The sequence below is a fragment of the Meleagris gallopavo genome, chromosome 1 (assembly GCF_000146605.3).
Source record: "Meleagris gallopavo isolate NT-WF06-2002-E0010 breed Aviagen turkey brand Nicholas breeding stock chromosome 1, Turkey_5.1, whole genome shotgun sequence".
Classification (NCBI taxonomy): Eukaryota; Metazoa; Chordata; class Aves; order Galliformes; family Phasianidae; genus Meleagris; species Meleagris gallopavo.
The window spans coordinates 61166513-61178108 of record NC_015011.2 but is presented as its reverse complement, the minus strand read 5'-3'; the positions used below and the strand labels follow the sequence as shown (position 1 = coordinate 61178108).

The 11596-nt window shown below is 45.0% G+C and overlaps 2 protein-coding genes and 1 long non-coding RNA gene across 4 annotated transcripts in view; 2 read left to right on the top strand and 1 right to left on the bottom strand.

Moving 5' to 3' along the window:
- The window catches only part of LOC100542571 (zinc finger protein OZF-like), a 1148434-nt gene that overhangs the window by 1093284 nt on the left and 43554 nt on the right, over positions 1-11596 (bottom strand). The window lies entirely within an intron of this gene.
- On the top strand, positions 105-7384 carry LOC109365719. The gene is made up of 3 exons (XR_002111442.1): positions 105-229; positions 2938-3018; positions 7213-7384. It is a non-coding gene; the product is annotated as an uncharacterized LOC109365719 (long non-coding RNA).
- Positions 10179-11596, top strand: part of LOC100544274 (voltage-dependent calcium channel subunit alpha-2/delta-4) — a 38072-nt gene continuing 36654 nt past the window's right edge. Inside the window, exon 1 of the mRNA XM_019611573.1 lies at positions 10179-10206. Coding sequence (XP_019467118.1) covers positions 10179-10206 — 28 coding nt within the window. The remainder of the gene's footprint in view (positions 10207-11596) is intronic.

Sequence of the window (11596 nt, the reverse complement as noted above, 5' to 3'; positions counted from 1 at the left end):
GAGCCTGGCGGGGGGGGCTGCCGAGCCCCGGGACTTGCAGAAGGAGGCTCCCCGAGCAGAGCTGCCTGTGCAAAAGGTGACTCTCCGTTTTCTTCCGGCAGGAAATTCCTGACTCGGAAGGACAAAGAGAGTATCTTCACCATGGACCACTTCCCTCTGTGGTACCGCCGGGCGGCCGAGCATCCCCCTGGGAGCTTCATCTACAGCATCGTTTCAGAAGATGACTCAGGTAACCTCAGCCTGAATGCAAGAAAAAAGAAGAGAAAGCTTTGGGCTCGTTCCGATCCCTTTATTGCCTCTGTCGCACAGTGAGAATTGCAGAGGTCAGGCCTCGTGGTGTTTTGCACACCCTCAGTGCTGGCAGAGGGTCAGAACCATCAGGGCAATGGCCAGGACTGACGAGGAATCAGCAAACACTCAAGAATTGACTTCACAGGCTATCATTTTTTTTTTCCATTGCTGCTTTCCATGACAGGAAGGGATGGGTTTGTTGGGGAAGAAGATGCAGGAAAAGGGAGGAGTGCTTTTCCATTGTTTTCTCTTCAGTGCGGGTGTGCTATTGGTGCCTGATGTCCCCTCCATCAATTGTATCACCTCGTACTCAGCAAAAGAGTTCAAACACCAGAGAAAAGCACGAGTGGCTTTTTGGTGTCTCTTGCTTAGAGTGTTGATTCCTGTGAGTTTGCAGAGCCAGCCAGGACTTCCTCAAAGGCTGGAAGAGAGCAGAAGAGCCTGGAAATTAAAAAAATCAAAACAAAACCCTCTTATGAGACTCCTACACAGAAGGTGGAAATCCCCTCTGCTCCCCAGCCCCTAGCACTCAGTCTCTGTCACAGAGCTCAGCACTTTAGCTGTCAAAGCTTTTTGTGGCACAGTAGTGGGAGGCTGGTGGGTGGAAAAGCAAGTAGCAAAATGGAGAAAACAACACAGAGAGGCAAGAGATGAACCAATATGTAAAGAGAGAGAGGTGGAAGGTGGAAATACTTGAAAACTTCCACCAAAGCCTCTTTCTCTGCATAGCACCTTTACATCTCACTTAAGTGGCAAGAGAAAGAGGGAGGCATGGCAGGAGAAACCTTGCACACAACAGCATTTGCTCTTTGAAATAGACATTGGGCTAGAAAAACAGGCAGGAACACCCTACAAGGCCCTCTGGGATAGCCACAACTCAGGCACATTATAAGAAGTAATGCCTGCCCCTGAATACTTTATGCTCTAAATTGCAGAGGTGATTATGAGTCACTTTAGAGGTGAACAGTTCAGCCTAGTGAAACTGTGATCTATGAGATCATTCAAGATGACTGTGAAGAGTCCAGAAAATAATACCCAGTTCCCCTGAACTACTGTGCTTACTATTAAAGCAGATTCTGAGCATTTCATTTGACATCCTTAGAAGCAAACCTTTTGGCCAGAACAGGCCACCCAGTTTCTCAGGAAGTTCTTGGTGATTACATTCTTAAATACCCTTTCCATGCTTTCTGCAACTTTGCATATGCCTACTGTGTGACACGGAGTTTTCACAGCAGATGCTCTTCTGATCATGTAGGAGGCAAGAGCCTGATGACTCCTGTGTTGGAGAGGAGTCCAGTGGGGAATGGCTGCAAGTCATCAGAGTAATTTATCCAGGGTACCTCTTACCAGAGTCCAGAGGTCCCAGAAACATGACAGCAGGGAAAGCTCTGCAGGCCACGTAGGACTGTTCTTGCAGCCCAGATCTCTCATGTGTTGGGGTTTTTTGCTTATTGTTGTGTTTTGCTTATTTGTCCCATTCCAGGGGTGAGCCAGAAATGTGGGATTCACCACAAAGGCATGATCAGGAACAAGGCATGTCAGCATAAGTTGGCTGGGTCTTTGTTTCACAAAGACTTTACCAGTTCTTCTGACATCCTTTAACAAGTTAATCTGACTTCAGTCAAAAAAAAGAAAAAAAAAAAGAGTGAGAGACTCCAGGCTAAACTGCAGTAGCCACTGAATCATACTCAGGATATGCTTGGTACCAACAAGAATGATGACAACAGAAATGGAAAACAGTAACAAATGCTTGAGCTCTTGGGAAGGAAAGGATCCCTGACCCCATCCATCTGAGCAGGAGTTTTCCATCCAGCATGCGAGGAAGGAGTCAGTCACACATTAAATCGATCATGCTGACCTTCAAACTGTCCCCTGGCAGTTTCAAAATAGGTGCCCCAGCTGAAGCTAACCTAATCACTTAAAAATACAAAATTGAATCTGTCACATGGGCAATTGCAGACTGAAACAACTGCACTAACAAAGACAGAGGACGTGGGGCTCAGTTGCTTAAGTCTATCCAGCCATGCTATTTTAATTGCCCTGTGGGATACAAGAGATCTGCATGGGGCTGGCAGATGGGACACGGGACCTGCAGGGACACTTGAAAGAGCAACTAAAACATAAACAGGACACCCTTGAGCATAACAAAGTTTAGACAGCCGAATATATCCCACAAGACTTTGTTTCTAAAATGGATTGCACTCTGGAAGTACACTGAGTACCGTGTCTATGTCTCCAGTTTGTAATGCTAGTCTGTCTTGGGTAGCAGAGCTGAACATAAGCATGGCCTTTGCTGTGTAGGGCCAATATCAGAATTCCTTGTCCTGCTTCTACCCTGCCTGCAAAGCTTAGCTGGTATGTGAAGCAAAGTAGCTTTCTGGCCTAAGAGCTCTCCCAGTTCAGATTGGAAGAGGCCGGTCCTTTACATTTTATGCTGAGGATACCACTTCTATCATGAGACAAACAAGTCTCCTTATTTATTAGCCCTTCAGGTCTCAGCTCGATTTGGAAGATGCATTCCTCCAAAGTTTTGGATCCTTCAGTGCTGAGGCATCTGTATGCACTGATCTGGATGTGAATCCTGCTGCATTTTCCTAATCTCTAGTGGTGAAGTTAACCAAGTCTGCTCTTTTTGTGTGTTAACAGAGGGCGGCGGCCTACCAAAAGTGGTGACTGTTAGCACGGCAGTGGCTGTATCTGTCGATGGGAAGATGGGTATTGCTGCAGGTAGGAAATTTCTGACTTTTCTTCCTCTCTTAAATGAAATGGTAGCATCTTGTATTGAGAGTGGGAGTTGAGATCTGTTTTCTTGTCATTCTATGGAAGTGACAGGAGCCACAAATGATTGTCATGTTGAAAACAAAGAGCATTGGAAAAGGTACAAATGGCCGACATGTCTTTGGAAGGAAAGCTGGCTGTCTGAACGGAAGCTTCCTATCTTCAGTGCCAGTGACTTTGTGGACTGAGGCTATTTCTTTGGAGCACGAGCAGGTTGAGAAATCTGTGCAAGTTTTGAACTGTTTCGAAAGAACAGCACATTCCTATATCTTTATTGTTATCTCATCTGAAAAGTAACTTCTGTTGGTGGAATGGGCTTGCTGCTGGCTTTCCAACTCACGTATTCGATTTCTAAACTTCTCTTTCTATCTGGGCTTTGATTCCCATTTGACAGACCTTCACCAGATTCTGCATCTACTCTTGGAATACTTGTAAAGCACAATATTTCCCTCAAAATCCAAAAGCTTTTGAACGTGAACCTTCACCATTTTCAGTAGTAATTGCTTCTGATAGAAGGCTATATTTAATACCTTCAAATCACAGTCAGCCATTTCTTTTACCTAGACTAGGTAAACCCAGGGTGCAATAGATGATCTTCAGTCTACTATTAAGTTAAATTATGGCAATTTAACTTCATCTGATGAACTTCTCCTTAATTTCCAGGCTCTCAGTAAGTTCCAGTTGAGAGTAGTACTCTCTAAGTATCACATGTGGTTTGCGAGAGTACTTATAATCTAAGGGACTGATGATACAAAATAGTGCTTTTCAATTCTATTCCACCACTTCAAATCCAAACAATGAAATTTATTAGGAAGTGAAGCCTGTCCAGAGATTCTTGTGAAATAGAGGTGTTTTCAGTACAGTCCATTTTAATTAAGTGTTCAACTCATAGAAAATACTCCCCAAACTGATACTAGCTGTCACTTTACAAGTACACTGGCAGAGAATGAAACGAGCATTGAGATTATGCTAAGTGTGCAGCTCTGGGGCATTTTTCTGGTAATGAATTTGAGAGGAGAAAAAAAATGCTCTTTCAAAAAGATTATTCTTCATGATTCTTTTTGTTTCTTTTTGTTTCTTTTCCTGACCTGTGAGTTAGAACAGAGGCACACAGACAGTTGATTCGGCACTCAACATAAATACTAGGAAGGAAACTTCTAGGTAGAAGAGCTAAAGCAAGAACAAGTGGCTGTAGGAGCTGCCCCTGACAGAGCCAATTCTCTTCTGTCAGCAGCACTTCCCACAACCCCTGTGGAGATTTCCACCCCCTCAGTTATCCGGGATGCTGAATCGACTGTCTCTGTGGACATGCTGTGAAGGGGCAGAATCCTCTGCTGTGGGAACAGGGGGTGGAGAAAGCAGCAGAGGACAGGGGAAAAAAAAACTGTCAATAATTGCAAGGCAAAATTTCTGACATTTGTGGAAATGATACAGAACAAACGATTTTCCTCATTCATAATCAGAGAAAAAGAGAAGTGAATTCTCAATTGGTTTTGTACGGTAGAGATGCCATTGGTCCTTGTCGCAAGTAGGCATATTCAGTGACGACCACAATCATCTGCTGCTTACTTTCACACATGGTATATTCAGCAGCACTGAAGGAAACATTTTCTCCCAGAGGGTCTAAAATTCTTCAGACTCCAGCTGTAGCCCTTACTGACTTCAGTGGAGTGCAAGGCTTTCTTGAGGTAAATCCCATCTGCTATACTGGGCAGAGGTTTACAACTTGTTGTGGGGCTTCAGGGAGCAAAGTGGCACTATATATTACCTTTTGTTTTGTTTTCAGTAGTGAATAGGTTAATCATCTGAATCTTTCATAATTCCAGTAGTCATTAAAAAAAAGAGTTACCCATTACAATACTATTTGATCTTGAGGATAGCAGGTATGAGAGTAAGTGCACAGGTCTCCCTTTGCTCCCTACACACTAGTGCTGAGTGGCTAGGACCTGGTTCTGGGGAACTTCACCCCTCAGTGGAGGCTGCAGCAAAGATGATGCTGCAGTACTGTCCTGCCCCCACACTGGGTACAGGAGAGAGGTGTGGGAAGGAGAGTGAGAGGAGGCACAACAAGAGACAATCAGAGCAGAATGGGATGCAGATTGTTATTGTTATTCAGATGGCATCAGCCCTCAATGAGCATGGTAATTGTGCTCATGTAGAGTCAGGAAACTACCAGAAATCAGTCTCATACCCAGCACTTGTTCCCAGAGAGCCAAATATCTGCATAGTCTTGTACTTTCTGGATAAATGCTGTCACAGTTCTGTAAAGGGGGGACAACAGAAGGCTTTTTAAGTGCCCCTATAAAAGTGCAATTTGTATGAACTAGCCTGTCATTCTGCCACTGATTGTTACTGTCATTTACTTGACTTGATGGTGCTTGGGGGGATTTGTAAGCACTCTGAAATGTTCACTATGCGTGCAGTGAAAAATTAAGCTCTAGGATTTACAGCTGTGCCTTTGGGGAGGGGGTACCCCCTGTGCTCCCGCAAGGAGGACGCCGGTGACAGGGCCCCTTTTGTTCTGGCAGCTGAATGGCAGGCCCCAGCCAAGGCAGAGAAAGGCAAAACTCCTAAAATCAAATGTCCAGGAAGATGACATCGGCCTGGGCTCTGTCAGAGAGCGAGGGAGCTGTCAGCTAGGATTAGGGAGCACCAGGGCTGGAGGGCTGAGAATAGAAATGGAGGGGGAGCATGGGGCCTCCATCCCCCTGGTTCTGCATGGCTTGGTTCAGCCAAGCCCCTGAACCTGGGGCATGTGGAACATCATGCGGACATTTTGAGGGCTGGAGGTACCCGCAGGTCTCTTAGATAACACAGTGGAGCCACTTCTGTGCGTTGGGTTGGAGTAGTCTCAGAGTCAGTGGGAAGCCATTGCTGGAGAATATACAGCTATACCTGTTCCTTTGAGTTCATACTATCTACCTGCTATATTGTGCTTTGGAGTTCAAAGCACTATGCAAACATTAACTAATGCCTGGATGATTAATTATAATTAATTAGCAGGCGGCTGTTCTCCTGGGATGTCAGTCAGTACCTTTCACAAGCTCTAACTTAGTTGGAAATGAAAAATAAGGAATCGTGATGGCACTCTCCTCAAGCCAAGTCCTGCCCCAGATAGCACTGTCATCTGCTCCCTCCACTGAGTCAGTAGCCTGGGGCTTTATGGTCCTCTGGGGGGGCGGGGAGGGGTGTGCTGCAGAAATCACATGTAGTTGCTGACAGCAGCTTTTAGTGATTTAAAGCCCCAGCGAAACTGCTGGAATCTGCGCAGGAGTTTAACTGTCACTTTGGTCTGGGTATGATGTCTCTTTTTATTGCCTTTTCTCTGTTTGAGTTATGTGGTGGCCAGCTGACTGCCAGTCAGAACAGGGACAGGTAAGGTCTTCTTTCTAGTGGATTGGTTCCATGCCATTGCTGTCATGTCTTGGGGATGGGAGATGGCTGATATCAGCAAAACATGGGGCGTGCACAAACTCCATTGTCCCCAATAAAACAAATAGGGTATCCAGCCAAGCAGTTAGGAGATCCAGATTTGTTGTATGCAATACCTCTCACCTCTGTTTATATTCAAAGGTAATGTTCCTTCTTATTTACAATGTCAGTGGCACATTGAAATTGTTACCCAATGATAATAACAGTATGCACAGATGTGTTTGGGAAGAGTCCTAGGCAAGCCCAAAGAATACTGAAAGAAGTATTATTCCTATTGTACAGAAGGAGTTTGGGGACACCAAGTTATTAAGACCAATATTTTCAGAAGAGCTTTGGACTCACAGCAGGAGCAGATTTTCAAAAAAGCTTAGATGTTTTTTCAAAAGTATTTGAAATCAGTCAGTCTGAAAAATGGATAATGGAAAGTAATTTTGCCATTATACCACTGGTTAAAATCCAACCTCTATCAGTATGATGGAAGCTCTTCATTTGAAAAGTGTTTACTGGCCAGCTTGACGTCTCCTCATCCTCTTCCTTGGTCCAATTTTGGCTTCCTGCTGGCTGTTACCAGCAAGCAGAGGGAAGAGATGCAGGTGCCTTTTTCAGCAGTTCTGTTGCTGTGGCATCTTTTCAAACTAATCTACACTTAATTCTGTATTCCTACTGTTTTGCTGTTTGGGTGGATAAAACCTCCTCTCTGTACCTCTCCAGAAAGCGACAATTGCACCTGCAGAAGCAGCTAGGATGCATGGAAATTAGCTACAATGACATGAGCACCTTTTGCACTGAAATAGATGCATCCAAGCAAGAGGATTAAAGTGATTTTACTAGATTGACTTGGAAACCAGCATGATATTACCAATAAAAGGTCTGAGAGCAGCTGATCTCCAAAACGTGTGCTACCACATTCAGAAAGAATGCTGTCCTTCTTTTAATGTTGCACGTTGTGCCAACATTGTCCCGGTGGTAAAATGTCAGAGAGCTTCTGAGGCATTGCATGGGAGTTTTTATGGAAAGGCATGATCTTCTTTATATTCAGTCGTAGCGTTGGCAGAAAGAAGGGACACCCAACTTATTTTCATCCCACTACCTGCTACTGCTAGTTTCTGTCTAATGCCATTCCGTCCTGACACTCCCTGAAGCCTAAGCAGTTTCTGAGGGAGCCCTTTGATCTGACAAAATAAGAGACATCTGAAAGGGCAGCGCTTGGAGCTCAGACATAGGAAGCATCATGGGCAGTCAGTAAGGCAGAAGCGCTCATGGTTTTAGTTCTACCAGCAGCTGTGCCTTCTCCACCTCTCAGGAGATCCATCTGGAGGCTCTTATCAGTAAGTGCTCATTTGATTGGACTAAGAGTTGAGCCAATCTTCTGCAGGCCAGGTTATTGGCATCACACAGTGCCAGTGGCGTGCCAAGAGCAGTATCTCTCCATTCTCCATTATGTATAGATGTCTCCACAAACAGACAGTAGCTACTGACAGTGGGGACAAATGCATTTACTTTATCCTCGAGAGAATGCAAAAACTAAGTGTGTGAGACATCTCCCATAGCATTCCACCCACTCTGGCTGGACATCAGCAGTTTTCTTTTAATCCATGGTGTATGTGCTATCTGCATCAATGGTAAGATATTCAGCGCAGGGACTGTCCCTGTGTGTGGGGACATTGCTTGTTGCATAGGGAATGAGCCGGCTGGGTCCTACAGCTGTCCATCCCCAGTTTTGGAGCCTGTTCCAGGCTGTACCTCCAGCCCAGGAGCTCGTTCTTGCCTTCGTGTGGCAGAAATCTTCTCGCCCGAGGTTATCCATCTCTCTCGCCTCTGTAGCTCCTCTGATTGCTATGGCTGTCATGCTTGAAGGGAAGAGAGCCCTTGACACTGACTGAGGAGAGGCTTGCATATAGCTGGATTTTTTAGATTGACACTCGACGCCTTTGCCGTGTTCCCTTTGCTTGCAAATTATTTGATATCGTTTTAATTCTGAGCCGAATTAGAGCAGTGCAAGGGTTGCCATAGCAACCATCTCCTTGTGCCTTTTGGTCTGACTCATTGCAGACAATTACTCTCGCGCTCCAGGATTCACAGATGTGATAGGAGAAGAATCATGTGCTGGGCTTTCAACTTTTTTTTTTTTTTTTTTTGCTTTTAATTTCTTTCCTATCCTCTCTTGCATTAACTCCTACCCAGCCACGATCATCAGGGACCTGTGTCTGCTTGGGGCCACGTGGGCCTGTGAGAGCATCTTGCATGTAGAATACATAGATGCACAATGTGTGAGGGAATTTGTGCCTGTTTGTGTGGTTTTGCGTACACTTGCAGTTTCTCTGCAGTGTGTTGTGTGGTTGTGATACCTGTCTGCACACATAGCAGTATATTCATGCACATACTGGCACGTATTCCTACATGAGTTGTGGCTGCACACTTATGTTTTCTGTGTACACACAGGTACATGCATGAGTGATCTGTGTGGATGTATTTTGTAGTGGGTGTGGGTGAGTGGCAGCAGTCTGTTGATATGCACTGAGTTTTCAGCAGGATAGAAGATCTGTGAGGGTTACAGATGAACCAGGGCCTTCCATTCACAGCAGTGTGAGGATCCTCAGCCTGCCAAGGAAGGAGCATTAATGTTTCTCACTAAGCTGAGTGCAAGGCCAGCACATTGTCTCACTTGTGCTTATCCCTTCACAGCAACTTGTATTTATGCATTTGAATACGTGGAGTAAAGTGGTGTTGTCCATGCAAGGACTATGGCTTTGGCACAGCTACAAATGATGTCATGAGCTGTATTAGGGCCTGTAGTTCAGCAGAGGAGCAAAGTCAGCTGAGAAGATCCTAAAAGGGTCACAGAAGCAGTCTGTAAACGTGGGGATGATGGTGGTAAATACAGGAGGTTATAGGAAATACTGTGTGAGACGGTTTGGCCTAAATTCAGCCAAGGCATAAGCAGACCAGTTTAACAGATTGAGAAGCTTAGCAGGTCTGAGGCAGTTCCAGTCTGTTCCTAAGATGTATGACTTTTAGCACCAAACAGCCTATTTCCTTCCTTTTCTGCTGCACTATCTCCTTAAGACACAAATCTCCCCATCACAAAGCTATGTAATGAGGCTCCTGCTGCCAGACCTTTCCACTCACAAGACCTTTTTCTTCTCCTCCTTTCCCACACTGGTATACAGAAGTCTCATTCATAGGATCATAGGATGCTTCTGTTGGAAAGCACCTCAGGAGGTCCCTTGTCAACCTCCTGTTCAAAGCAGGGTTAGCTATGAGGTCAGACCAGTTTGCTTAGAGCTTCATCGCAGTAATATGCCTGGTGATATTCTCAGAAATATTCCTTGTTCCTCCGAAATGTATTTACACTGGATTCTCAGTCTGTATAGGGGCTTTACTGATAACAACTTTCTTTTCCTCTGCCTTTCCTGCTCTGCTTCAGAGCTGTCAAGAAACCCTCATGGCTCATCAGACCAGAAAGGTTGCCTATACCTTGCTCAGAGAGCAAGGAGGGTGGTCTGCTTCTGACTTTTGGCACTACTTTCATAGAGAGCACATGGCTGGAGGCTTTGAGGGGAGACTGGTCTGCTCTCTGGGAACGTTGTGAGCCAGTGTGTGATTCTGCTACCCTGCATCTGCCTGCTGCCACAGGCGACTGCTTAGGCTATTTAAGCCGGCTCTACAGAGCCTACATGGAATGGAAAAGAGACAGCAAAGAAGGTAATGTTTTAGAAGTCAGGAAGTTCAGGGATAAAGTGAGGACTGCTTACAAATCAAGCTGAGTTAGACCCTGCAATGGAGATTTAAACTAACAGCAAAAGATTCTACAGATATTCAGTGAAAAAGAGAGTAAGAAGTGGGGCCACTTCTGGGGAGTGAGAGCAGTCAAGATCAAGGAGACTAATAGTCCGAGCCAAAACCAAAGAGGACTGTGTACCCAAGTTATTAATAAGGACAGCTATATTGTCCTTGGGGAAGGAACGAGCTGACTACTGGAATAAGCAGCTCAAGCTGCTTAGTGCACTCAGTGCGAGGGCCTGGGTGCACTCCATCCCTGACAGAGCTGCTATATGGAAACGCAGCAAGGGTTTTTTGCAACTCTGCCTGCAGTTGTGACTCCATGCTGGCTGGAAAAATGAAAATTCAGCAGTCAGGATTAGGGAAGGGAGAGAATTGCCAGTCTCAGATCAGTGCAACCTCTGTAATGCTTGTAGTACTTTAGAGGAGATCGTGAAGGAAAGTGCAATTATAATCATATGATTAGGGGAAAGGGAATTCAGGCAACCTGAGTCCAACAAAGCTAAATTGTGCTGGACTAACCCAATATCTTTTTTTCAGATTATTGTTTTCCTGGAAGACATAAGAAAATTCAAAGTTCTCTTATTTGTGTCTCAGTGACCCATAAGAAATAATTAGATAAACTGGAGGAGATCAAGAAAGACAGAGGAGCTGTGAGGGGCAGGGAGGTAAAATTGAGACTACTTTGATGGCAACAGCAACATCACCTGCCCATCTTAAACGAGATTACTCGTAGCTCTCTCCAGTGTTCAGCCACATTCAGTCTTTGCTAACGTAAGTCTGAGACCATGACAAAAATAGGAGTAGATAGTGAGGAAGTGTCCTGATGACTCAACACTAGAAGGCATTGCTAGTACAGGGAAGGACCAGGATATCATAGAGAAAGCTTTATTTGACCTTGTCAGGAGTACAAGAAACAGAATGAATTTCAGTAGTATGACAGACAAGGTCATATGCTTGAGAACTAATATTAGAAATCCATGTGCAGGGAACTCTCTACAATCTGGCAGAGAGTACAGCAAGCAGGACTAGAGGCAGCCCTTGTCTTCTGGAAGCTGCTGGGTCTGTTTTGCCACATCTCAGTAAGGATCCTCAGTGTAGACTGTATTGACCTCTGATACCGACATAAAATTCAGGGAACCTATGTCTACCAAGTCCAATTCTGAAATCCTTGCTGAAAGGCAACCAGGCATACTTAGTGATACCCAACAGCTCTGGTCATGCCTCAGCCACATCCTCCTCTGCTCCACCCCATTCTTCATCAAACTTTAGTTCTCAAAAGTTCTCAGTATCTGTTTTTTACTTTTTTTTT